The sequence below is a fragment of the Triplophysa dalaica genome, chromosome 19 (genome assembly GCF_015846415.1).
Source record: "Triplophysa dalaica isolate WHDGS20190420 chromosome 19, ASM1584641v1, whole genome shotgun sequence".
Lineage (NCBI taxonomy): Eukaryota > Metazoa > Chordata > Actinopteri > Cypriniformes > Nemacheilidae > Triplophysa > Triplophysa dalaica.
Window position 1 is genome coordinate 15,847,928 of NC_079560.1, and position 12,986 is coordinate 15,860,913.

Below are 12,986 nucleotides of genomic sequence, written 5' to 3' on the forward strand. Positions count from 1 at the left end.
ATTGGATTTTGTGGAATATTCACCTGAAATAAAAATCGCAATCCTGCATCTATCCACCTTATCCATCCACTACCGCCATATATGAGAAGTTTAGCGCTTTGAGATAAACAGTTGGTGACATCTGCACCATTAAAGCATTGACTAAGAAGAGTAAACAATGAGATGACGTCATTGAAAGAGCTCCCGTCAAAGTTCAAACGATGGAGAACCATGTGGAAAACATGGAATTATGACATTACTTTATAGTTTCATGTAGTAATGTTACAGCCTTCTCATTGTTCGACACAGATGTGTTTTCATTTTCACCTATTTTTATCATTCTCAGAGGAGCTTAAGCTTCACTGGACATTTAAGTCACATATTTCATTTTATTCTGTAAGTCTGTCTTCAAATTTATAAACCAACTAACATTAGTTATATTAAGATGTTTTCTCTATTACAGTATTTTTTGAATGTATCTGTTTGCAGTTTTTTGTGATTTCAGCATCAGGTCCTCATTGTTCGCTGTTGCAGCTGTGGAGGGTTCTGGTACTATAGTATTTTTTGTTCTGTATAGTACTAGTCTATTTTGTTATTTGTATATGTTGTGCTCTTGAAAATGGGTGGTTAAAGGCTTTCCTCCAAAGTTCTCCTGTATATACATATATGTATTCAGCCACTCTTGTTAGGGAGAGTAAAAATCTCTTAGATCAGAAAAATAAAGTTGGAGTTGAAAATATTGGGTTTGATTTATGTGTCTGAATATCAATGAAAGTAAGAGATAAAAAAACCATTGGATTAAATTTGATTTAAGTATGTAAAAATTAAACCATTAAATTGATATGGTTGCACAATTTTTAGTGTACGGAACAAAAAACAAATAAATTCTACTCAAAATAGTTTAGCTGAAATTATGAATATAATTAAACTGAAATTACTGAACGAGATAAGTAAAACCAATTTATAAAATATAAGTACAATCCACTTATGAAATATAAGTACACTCAACTTAAAAAATATATCTGGGTTTTAGATAAATCTATTTCGCGCAACCCCTTGACATAAAAAATGATGTAAAGTCAACATAACATTTTTTTCAGTGCACCATCTATTTTTATACAACTTTTTCTGCAAATGATATTTCATTCTGCTGTATATAGCTTATACCTTGTACCATACAATAGTCTATTCTTATTTTTTACTTGTAAATATTTATTTGGGATACAAATATGACACATTTGCAGTTTTGATTGGATAGATATACACTGAAAAAAATTTGGAGTAGGATTTACTTAAAAAAAGTTAGGAAAGTTTTTTCACTTAGAAAATGTGAGTAATTTCAATAGAATTCCCAAGTAAAAACGAAAGACAAGGAACTGTAGCTTTAATTAGAAAATCTCAAGTAAAATTTTACTTGGAATTTCCCAGTAAATTGTATAGACTGTTTGTTTATATATTTTACTCAAGTAATGCTAATAAATGTTTTTTTACACAATAATCCTAGTAATCTTTACTTTAAATATTAATTTAAAATTACTTGATGTTGTTTATGTATTTAAATGGTGTTCAATAAAATAACACTGACATACATTTTACTTGAATACGTTTATTTCTATGATATTCCTTACAGATGGGAATATGAAATAAAACAAAGAGTAAAACTCCATCAGTTTGATGGGTCTTGTAAATGGTGCACTATAGTGCATTTTACTCCAGTAAACATTGTTAGAACAACCACACAGTGCATTAAAATGTATAAACATTTAAACATATAAAACCTTTCTATAAACATAAAACATAAACATTTTACAAAAACCTCAGTTGCAGATATCAAATACAAAAGTGTAAAAGTGCAAATAATGTCAAATAGTAGCTGCCTTTCATTAGCTAACTTTAATTTCACTAAGATTAAACCTAAGGGAACAAAAACATAAAATAAAATAATAATAAAACTCTGCATCGATGGTCTCAGCAGAATAGCATTACTTAAAATGCATAAGAATTGTTATATTAACTAGTACTGTAGTTGAAGTTGTTTTCTGAACAACCTTTCTTGCAAAAAAATAAATAAAATAAAACAGTACAATAAGTGCAAGTAGTGCCCAACTAGCAGATTACATTAGAATCTTTCTGTGCAAAGAGTTAACCTTTGGCGAAAATTTTAACGCATCTAGTCCCAGAAAGATTTTCTGAAACACTTCGAAGGTGTTTCTCAGCTTTGGGGGATAGCTTAAGTTTAGGGAGTAAATGCAGCCCATGAGTGAAAGACATGCATTTGCGAGATTTTTACATCCCAGCAGCACCTCAGTCCCCTCGATGACAATGATGACATCAGACATACTGGCATCTTCCTCTTCTACAGATCTGCTTAGTACGATGATTTTCATGACATGACTGGAGAAGGTATCCTTAATCATCTCCCTGCTGATATCCTGTGAAATACACAAATCAGTGCAAAGTGGTTAAAATACTGTACATTATCAATTTTTCAATTTTCCTCAATGGGTTCCTGTTCTGAGACAAACTGTCCACTCTTAAAGGACAACTCCGGTGAAAAATGAACCTAGGGGTAATTAACACATGCTTACCTAGTAGATCGTTCTCTGGGATGCGTTTTCATGATAGTCGAATGTAAAGAGTTATATCTCTAAAAACAGATTAGCTTATAACGCTAGAATATGGGGCAGAGAGTAAGATAAAGTAAATCGCTAGTGTAATACCACTAACAAGGCTCAAAATAGCCTCACACTACCATGGTAGCATAATGAGGGTCCTTACATGCAAACCAAAGCATTGAGAACTTTTCAAGTGTACAAACAGTTTAATAAGAAGATACTTTATAAAGACAGTACATTACGCGTATACAGACAGCAACTATATTGAAAAACAGTCTCGACAAGTCGAGCCACGAACTTGAACACAGTGATATGAACTAAGTGAACTGTGACTTGGAATCTCATATGGTCCGTTATTTTTGGAAGAAAGCACTGAATGCAACAGAGAAAATAAATAAATAAAAATATATATTTTTAAACTGAACAAGTCACAGTTCATATCACTGTGTTCAAGTTTGTGGCTCGATGTAACTAATTATTGTATATCCATGTCGGGACCCTGCCTCCCAGTAAGACGTTAGATGACCCAAGACTTGTGCAATGATTTCGCCAGGCAGCACTAGACTATTAATTGATTATTGCATTTTCTTTGATTTGTTTCAATTTATTGATCATTCACCATTGTTTTTTTTTGTAAAGCTGCCTTGAAACATTGTACACTGTAAAAAGCACTATACAAATAAATTTTAATTGAATTGAACTGTACTACCTGGTGGTCTTCAATGAGCTCCTCAGCTGATTCTCCCAGGAAAGACAGGAGGCAGCGAATCACAACGTCTCGCCTATCTTCAAGCCTATCTTCTTCCTGTTAAAAACAGAAGTAAATGCAGTGAACATTAAATGTGTATACATCGACATATAACAACAAATTTACAGAGTCAGGAAGCAGCATATCATCACATGAGTAATTCACAATTGTATTTTTTTTACATTTTACCTGGCTGAGTGAATCCAGCAAATGTCTAATTCTTATGCCAGCAACCCCACCCTTCATCTCAAACAAAGCCAGGAGTTTTGGAGTATAGAAGTCCAGCTTTTCCAAGAATGTACGCTCCAAGGAAATTGTGGTGATTCTTCTGAATTCATTTTTGATCTAAGACAAAGAAAATAAAATGTAACACAATCAAGTGATGAGTTGAGTGCACTGGTAACAATTTTTTATTGCATTTGAAATCACTGCATATTAGGCCAACAAAGAACATAACTAAAGTTTACCTCAGATTCACAGAAAAGGGCTGGCCATCTCTCCATGAAATCTTTAACAGCAGGGCAGTTCTTAACTACTTCTGTTCTTCGATAGGAGAAAGTCTTCTCCATTTTCTCACCAATTATGTTTTTGTTGTTTTTTTTCCTAATTTCATTAAGGAGATCTAGTCTCTCCTTCTCTAAACTTTCTCCTGTTTCCCCAAATGGAAATGGTGGCAAGTAATTTACTTCAGCCTTCCTAGGTCTTTTGAGGCCTTTTGGAGTGGGGTTTTCAATTGTCTTCCTTTTTTGGTTCACCTCAAGCTCTGGGCAGGAAAGCTGGCTACCTCTTAATTTGGCTCGATAATTTCCCATTTTATATTTTATCCTTTGTTGCCATCCATATTGTGCATTATAGGACCCTGGCTCTTTGAGGCATGGATACTTCTCAATCAACATCTCCACTACATTCATAATTTGGACACCCGTCGGATATGCAGTGTATTGAAATATTGTCTCTGCTAGTGTCTCAAGGACACTACTTGTCACTCTATGATTGTTCAAGAGAGTGCCGTCCTTTTGGTAGGCTTTGTTTCCATCTGAAAGCAAGAGCTCAGTATCAAAGGAGAAAGTAGGTACTATAAACTTTGTTGGCCATCCTTGAGAACGGCATGATGCGTGAGTCTCAGTGGACAATAGAAGAACAGTGTCCTGAGAGCCGGTGGATTTGGAGTCAGAAGAAAGGTAAGTGTCACTTACAGGAGTCAGCACAACAGTGTCCTGAGAACTGCAGGATCTGGCATCGGACTCTGTTGGTAGAGTTGATCTATTCATAACAACTAGATTTAGGGTGACGGGTTCAGTTTGTACTACTTTCAGAGTACATTTATCCTGCACATCATCTACTGAGTCCAAATTGAAAAACTGGCCCCCAAATTCCATGTCTTCGTACATCAAACTATAGCATTCTGGAATATTGAATGTTTCTTGTATTATCCTTTTAAGGTCCTGGAGAGTGCTGGGGATGCCTGAGGGCAGAACCAATTTGCGAACATCATTCTCTCCAAAAACTAATCGCAGCTTTGCTGGGGTGCACATCTGCAACAGATACAAAAAAATTAATTAACACAATTCATTACAATATGAATTCACTACAATATTAACTTTGATAAACATGCACCTAAACAGAAGGGGAAATGTAGTGCTTTAAGGTAGTCAGTCGTCTTCCTGCAACAGTGTATGCAGCCAGAGGATAGTAGTCAACCATTTCGTTTTGCTCCAGTATCTGAATGTTGATTGTGTGTTCCAACTCATAGCTCCTAAAGTGCTCATTATACCATGTGCTTAGTAGTCTGACAACAAAGGCCAGTTTGTTACAAACCAAGATAATCTGTAGCACCTCAGAAAAGTCTGGCAAGTCTGCAGTGAAACCATAACATAGCAACATCCCCGGTTTGTAGTTGGTGCCTGAGAAGTGCACATTATTTGCAACATGCACCACTGTGACATGTGGATACCTGTGTTGCACCAAATCTTTTATGCCATCCTTTAGCACATCCACAGAGACTTGTGAAGTTGTTGTGACTGAAAGTGATGACTTTGTCACATTTGAATCATGGAGATGCAATGCAATCATGAGCTGGTGTTTTTTCGCAAGGGACAGCAGTATGTTCCTGAAACAGCCTGTTTGTCTGACAATTTTTTTGAAAAAGCCATGTTTAGCTTCAAATCGCATGGTCCAAAGGGCTACCAAAGGACCAAATTCCTGAATAAGCTCAGGGTAGTGCTCGAGAAAGTGGTGTTTGGGGAGGAGCCTTTCTTGAGGAAAAACTTGCAGAAATCTGTTTCGGTGCTCAGATATTAAAGTGCCAAGGTAGCAGATGCTCTGCTCAGTATGAACTGGGGCCACTGCAAGTTCCACGATGTCTTTTAAGGTCATTAACATCTGCCATATTTCATCATCCTCAGGTACTTTCAAACCTATTATGAGAGGCAACAGACGCAACAGACACCAGTTTTCATGTGCATTGCCTCCTACAGATCTTTTGGTAGCAAAATGAGCAGGAATCAAATGTGGACGATTTGTTTGGTCACTCCACTTATAAGGGAACTGTTGAATGCAAGTATTGAGCTCCACAAGAGAAAAATATTTCTTCTTGATGAAGGCTTGAAATGACAACGCCAGTTCCAATGGAACGACACCTTCAAGAAGGTCATGTAACACATCTGGTGGGTAACCAGATGTTACATGAAAATGTCGAAGTTTTTCAGACAGTGCACACTGTTTTTTCACACCATAGCAAGGAGTGGAAATAGGACTTGACAAAATCGTCTCAACATGCAGACTGTGCTGCTCTTTATCTCTCCTCTGAAAAAGTCCAGATCTTACTTCTGTGGTCTGAAACTGGGACCTTTCTCCGAGACAAAATCTGCAGACATTAGATCCTGTGAAGTTTTCAACGAATCCTCCCAAAGAATGGGCCCCCAAATTATCAGCCACCACGCTCACCACAGTGCCTTTCATGATTTTTCCTAAACTTGGAATAAAAACACCATCTTTTTCCAAGCTTTGAAGATCTGTCAGGAGTGGCTCTAAAACTTTCTGAAATCCAAATCGCTTTGTGTCATCTGCTTTGCACAGAATAGCTAAATAAATAGAAGCTAATGTTGATCGTGCATATGCTGGAAAGTTTCCTAACACCCAATAGACGGCCGTGACTTTGTGGATCTTGCGGGAAGTTCCCAAAGGGTTGCACACTTCAAAGTCATCGATATACAGAATAAGACTTAATCTGTTCTCATCTCCAGCAAAAAAATCGTTTTTACAGAAGTGAGATCCATCTTGGAAGGACTGGTATTGTGATGCACATCCAGATTTTCTTTGAGTGAAAAAGTCTTTTTCCTCTACATTCTTCAAGATTTGCAATAACGACTGCAGTATTGGAACATACTGAAATGTTCTGTTGTCTTTATTGTGTAGTATGTATTCTACTGGTTCAATGACTGAAAAATGTGCTTTCATGAATTGTGACCTCTTAAATGATGTTGAAAAAGGCCCATCTTTCCCTAAAGCTGAACTTAAAGGGTGTGATTCACAAAGATTTTTCACCAAATCTGAGATAACCGCTGAATGTACTTCACAGTTATGTTTCTTCAAAGTGGACTCAACAACATCTTTCAAAACTGGAGCAGATGCAGAGGAAGAGAGGAACTGAAGGTCATCTACAATATGATCAATACACTTGCCTGACACATTGAAATTACTTTGCAACTTTAGAAGAAGTTGTCCAAACTTCGTTTTTACAACTTCGGGCAAGTTCTCTTCTGCATCAACCAAAGTTTCATCAAGTTCTGTGTCATCATCAGACACCTCTAGATCATTTTGAAAAGCAGCAGTGTTTGGGTATTTTTTCAAGACTTCAGTTTTAAAATCTTCAATGGAGGATGTATTGTGTTTCCTGTGTTTATGAGTCGCAAAGGTTGAATAAATGTTTGTACTGAAGCTGCAGTTTTTGAACACACATGTCACTACCTCGTACCTCCTCATATGGCTTCTAAGGTGCTCAAAATATTGCTTCTCCGAAGAGAATGGAATTGAACTGCATATTAGACAACTAAATGACAGCACCTCACTTGGTTTGTCTGATTCTGTGTGGTTTCGGGATAAGTGTATCTGAAGGGCATTAAATGTTTTAAATGAACAAGGACAATCAGCATAAAGACATGGTATTGATGATTGACGGCCTGCATTTCCATGTTTGAGCCTTAAGTGTTTTAATAGCTGTAGTCTTCGGTTTGACTGAAAGCTGCATTTTTTACATAACCACCTCATGGTCTGGCACCTACAGTAAACAAATGATGTACATGTGAATGCATACTTATTGCTATCTATCTGTGAAGTGTGCTGTTATAAAGTATTGCCAACTTACCTTGCATTAGCTTGAATAAGGAATGGAATATCTGTAAAAGAATGTAAGAAATGTTCATGTCAGAATACATTTTTTAACAATTTTAAATAAATGTACTGATCTTACTGATATGAAGTACGCTTACAACTTACAATTTACCTTTATAATTCATTGACTGTGGTTATGCAGTCATGTAAATAAAAAATAATAATTTGCCGGTCTCATTCATGGCATGTATTTTGAATCATTTATCATAATTTTTTAAACTACACTAACTTTTTTTACTCAAGAGTAACATGGAAAACATGGAAACAAATTAGAATCTCCAACTGCTTGTAGATATCAACCACCTGTAAAGTGGATGTTAGTCAGTAAAAGGACATCATGAAAAATACAGGCTTTAACTTAAATAAGGTTGATTGTTAAGAAATTAAGATTTACTTTTGCAATTACACAAGTCTAAGCATTTAGACTTGTGTAATTGCAAAAGTGCAGTACCTTATCGATTTCTATGTATAGCTATCATAATCGATAGTATAGGTAAACAACATGAATAAAATTAACGTTCAAGGTACTATTTGCCTTGTAGGCCTACACGTGCATTTTAAAAACTAACATTAATCCTGTGTGATTAATACGCGAAAAACAGGGTGATTATTACATTTCGGCAGCTCGAACTTTTCTGGGACAGAATGCTCGAACACAACGGCAAAGCCTCGAGCAAAGTTTGCACGGATGTTAAAACTCATTTTTACAATAATCGTCTGACAAGATTAACGTTATTGAAAAGTTAAGACAATTGTTTTCCACAGAGATGCCATTTGCGAATAACGGATGGTGGTGCAAGTCTGTCAACTAAATTAATGGCTTCATTTATTAATGATTTAACTCTGTTATTCATGTGTTTAACAAAACAAAACTAAGATTATGTTTTAACGTTATCCAAAAATCTGTTAACATTGTTAGCATGAACATTGCTAGCATCCGTAACTCGATAAAAAAGAAAAGGTAACTTAGGCACAAACGACTGGGACTGCAGATAGCTTAATAACTCTACACTTTTCTGCAAACATAGCTCAATTATTTAATGACCATATTAATAACTTACCGTGGTAAAATTCACTTTATCCGTCGTGAAGTCTCGATTCCTTTCCTCTGTGCGCGCCAGTTCTGACTCTGAGGCAAAGACTCATGCGCATCAATTATATTACTGTATTGAGTAAATTTTACTTGAGTTGTTAATTTTTTGGTGTGATTTGATTAGATGGCGAACACTAAGTAAATATTACTTAGGAGATTTAATTTAAATTTACATATGTATTTTGGAACAATAAATGACAAAGAAACTGCAAGTAATGTTCTGAATTAAACATGCCATTTTCAAGTAAAAAGACAAAATAGTATTCGTGTGTAAAACATACTTGAATAATGTTTCCATTATTTACAAGATCAAAAAATCACTTTTTACAGTGTAGATTCATATACACTTCATCAAACGGTCTTTGTGTTCTACGTTTTTTTAAGATTCGCCCTACGAGGAGTGAGTAATCCGCCGCTTCATATAATTCAGATCGTGCTGCGAACTGAACAAATCACTGATTCTTGAACCCATCAAACGGTTTTGCCCATTGTTCAATTAACACTTTCAAAAGAATCGACTCAAAAGAATTAGTCACTCGGGACTACCCGGAAAAAGAAACGAAAACCTTGAAATAAACAACGCATTTTATAAAGCATGAAGGAACGAGGGAACGTCACGCAGTTTAACGAAGTAAAAGTGCAGAATTTCTAAAAGAAATATACTCAAGAATAAAAGTACCCACTTTTAATTTGACTCCAAAGCGGGCGTAACAGCCAATCTCATATTAATGTTGAGTACCTATATAGTAGTATTGCATACTTCGTATCTTCAAAGAGTATTAAATTTGATCACATTTATAAAAGATAGAGCTTTGAGATTGTTCCGAAAACATAGAGCGCGTGCGAGAGAGAGGGGTAGGCTGAACTAAAGCACATGCGCTTCCAATTGTAAACAAAACATACATCAGTTTCACTCTCCACAATCGGCATGTCCGGATTCTTTTAGCACTGGGATGAGTCCATATATCGGTTTCAAAATTCCTCCAAATCTAGCGTTATATCCACAGTTTATTACATTCATCACCAAAATGCAGTGAACAAACACCTGAATTTCGCGAACGCATGCTCTCGCACTCTCCTGTTGCAAGTGAAAGTGATGTCTGCGCATGATCCTCCTGTGGCCGTGTCGCATGCTCTTCCAGGAGAGTTATCCAATAAGGGACCAAGTTATGAAACGGTTATTTCTTCACCTTAATGTTGGGCTCTACGTTTACCAACAAACGCAGCTCCAAAAATGCATTGAACAATTTCAATTACTCCATGTTTAGAAATTCCCCTAAAAACTCCACTTATCAAGTCTTCATTTTCAGTTCCAAGATAGCTTTCAAATGCCAAACATTTTTTTATTATCAGAGTTACACTGTAAAATCTAATTGTTGCCCTTACTCACAAATGATTTGTTAACTTAACTCAGTTGTCAAAAAGTATACATTTTACTAGTTTTTATCAAGTTACGAGTACTTGCAGGGGAAATATAACACCTTACTTGTCCCCTTAAGTATATGTTACTTAAATAAAGCAAGTACGGCCGAGCGAAGCAATTACTTTTCTACACCAGCGAGAGGCAGTGAAGAGCAGAAATTGTCTGTGAGCAGAAATTAGAAGAAAATCAAGCGCCAACCGAGAATGGAGCATGCGCAGTGAATACATCTGGGAACTTAGGCGGTGCATGTGCTAATGATTTGCAGAAGCTGAGGACGACGTGAGACCGTTTAATTATTTCAGAAGGAAAAAAAGGTAAGTTGTCAATCAAGTTATAATTGTCCGTGGTATATTTTTGAAATGTCTGTGAAATGTATGTGAACTAGTATTTTAATTTTAGATAAATGTGACTGACTTACTGACTAGACTTGTTCTAAACAAGTCTAAACATGTTCTGGGATCCATATTTGTCCATTACATTGTTGACTAAAAGGTTTTGTAATTTTTAAAATGTGAAATTATGTACTCATTTTCTGTTTCACCACGTGCTGAGACTGAAAATGCATTTTTTTGGTTGCATGTCGATCATTAACAACATGAACGTTACTACATTTTTGTTATTTATGCTCATGATTACAGTGAAATATGTTAAAAATATTATTGGTATATTTGTTGTCCTTTTTAAAACGGAAACGATTTATCCAAAGGTAACGTACTTTTACGTTTTTTACGGACCCTAAAAACTTTGACACACACGTTGGTATTTTTTATCAAATAATGGGTTATATGTTCGTTTATTAATTGGTATATGTATCAACAAATCCTTTAATATCCCGCCAAGATACTTGAAATATGCGATTTCATTGTCATCGTCATATAGTCTTTACTTGATTACACATTTTTGCTTTAGGTCAATGTATATATTTGTAGCATATGCATATATAAAAGTAAGTGTAAGTGTTTTATTGTAAAATAAGTAAAGCATGCAAGTGTCAGTAATATATTTGCTACAATACTATAGGAAGTAACTTTTTACTAAAGTATTATTTGTCTTTTTTTAGGAGTCTTGTGGCACCTGCCAGAGAGCCCCTCACTGCTGCTGTATTGACACAATCTTAAGTACACTGGAGGTGAGGTTATTTTAGCAGTTTTACTCAGGAGAAGAGAAATCTTTTTACAGTGGTCACACTTATGCACTTTTTTGCATTTACTAGAGAGACTTACCCTTTCTTACAATCTTTAAATATTTTTTTGATGATGTTCACACAAACAGCAGCATTACATCACTTCCTCAGTTAGTGTCTTTTTGACTGTGTAATATTGACTTGTACTGTTCATTTTTTGCTTCTAGAAACCAGATGTGACAGCAAGGCGTACCCTTGTGCTGAGAGGCTTACCTGTTCTGCTAGGTGATGATCCCAGTAACTTCTACAACAGTTGCCTAGTAAGTTTTCTTAATGATATATATTAAAGAACTAAGAATTTGGAGTTGTAAGAGAATTTGCTAACAAATTACATTCAACATCTCTCTGCATCAATTATTTCCCCATAAATCACGTTAGCTCCACGTTGGTAGTCCAAATAGCAGTTTGTTGTCAACTTCTTAGTTCATGGGTCATAATATTTTTAGTTGATCGTGCTTATCAGCATTTCCTTTATGTAATATTGTTTTAATGTTTTATGCAGGCATCGGATGTTGATGTGAAATGGTATCTGTTGGGTTGCTGACTGTCGTTGATGACCTACCTCTTTCTCCAAATCTTCTCTGCCTTGAGCCGATGTCTACTGCCATCATTGTTGAGGGAAGTATTGTAATGGACTGTCTTCCAAACCTACCTCAAGCAATGTGCGTTTTGTTTGGGCTGTCATATGCCTTAAATTTGGATTATCCAAATACCATGAAGAACACTTTCAATTGTATTCAAAGAGTCATGCTTGGCTTGGGACATAACAAACTGCCACCAAAACTGCAATCTCTTAGAAATCTCTTGTTGAGTTGGATGTAAAAAAAGTATGTGTAAGAGTGAGAATGTATGGCATAAGTTCTTACCTGTTTATGGCAGTGGATTCATTTGTTTTTGGTTCATTTAAAAGGATAGTTCACCCAAAATAAAGATTTATTCTTTTTTATTAACAATCCTCAAGTTGTTAAAATCCTGCTTATTTTACTTTGTTCTGATGAAAACATAGGAAGATATTTGGAAGAATGTTGGCTATTTTCAGTTCTGGCACATAATTCACTACCAGAAAAAATACTAAAATTCGAAGTGAATGATATACTAGAACTGAAAATAGCCAACATTCTTCCAAATATCTTTCTTCATGTGCAACAGAACAAAGTTATTTATACAAATTTGGAACAACTTTGGGGTAAGTAAATGGACAGAATTTCAATTTTGGGTGAACTATCCTTTAAAATCAACAAGCTGATCATTATAAAAGTGGTGAATTGTTGGCCGTCTGCTGCCAGTTTATTTACAAGTGTGCCAGAGTTATCTGCTCTTTCATATTTAAACTTTCATGCAATTGTCAACATGTTAGTTGTTTGGTCAGCAAGTCTGATCATAGTGTTTTATCGATCAGCAAGTCTGGTCGTTGTGTGTTATTGTTCAGGAAGTATTATGTTTATTTAACAACAGCTGTACAATTGAAGGTCAGGGCTGATTATTGTAGTTATACTTCCATTTACATTAAACGGCAAACAATTTGTCTGTCAATGTTTTACAAAATAAAAATG

The 12,986-nt window shown here is 35.5% G+C and overlaps 1 protein-coding gene across 5 annotated transcripts; it reads right to left on the bottom strand.

Annotated features, from left to right (window-relative positions):
- Positions 1–1,565: 1,565 nt before the first annotated feature.
- Positions 1,566–9,110, bottom strand: LOC130407448 (uncharacterized). 5 transcript variants are annotated; one of them, XR_008904627.1, is made up of 8 exons: positions 8,796–9,110; positions 7,709–7,739; positions 4,960–7,621; positions 4,539–4,877; positions 3,810–4,378; positions 3,532–3,687; positions 3,304–3,399; positions 1,566–2,411 (listed from the first exon to the last, which is right to left on the bottom strand). XR_008904627.1 is itself a non-coding variant. In XM_056730290.1 (7 exons), exons 4-7 carry the CDS (start codon positions 4,875–4,877, stop codon positions 2,094–2,096), a joined length of 1,638 nt encoding a protein of 545 aa, XP_056586268.1. In that variant the 5' UTR covers positions 4,960–7,621; positions 7,709–7,739; positions 8,796–9,103; the 3' UTR covers positions 1,566–2,093. The 5 variants fall into 5 exon arrangements, 2 of the variants coding, with proteins under 2 accessions (XP_056586268.1, XP_056586267.1); XR_008904625.1 differs by having other exon boundaries at positions 3,810–4,877; XM_056730290.1 differs by having other exon boundaries at positions 3,810–4,877; positions 8,796–9,103.
- Between the last annotated feature and the right edge of the window lie 3,876 nt (positions 9,111–12,986).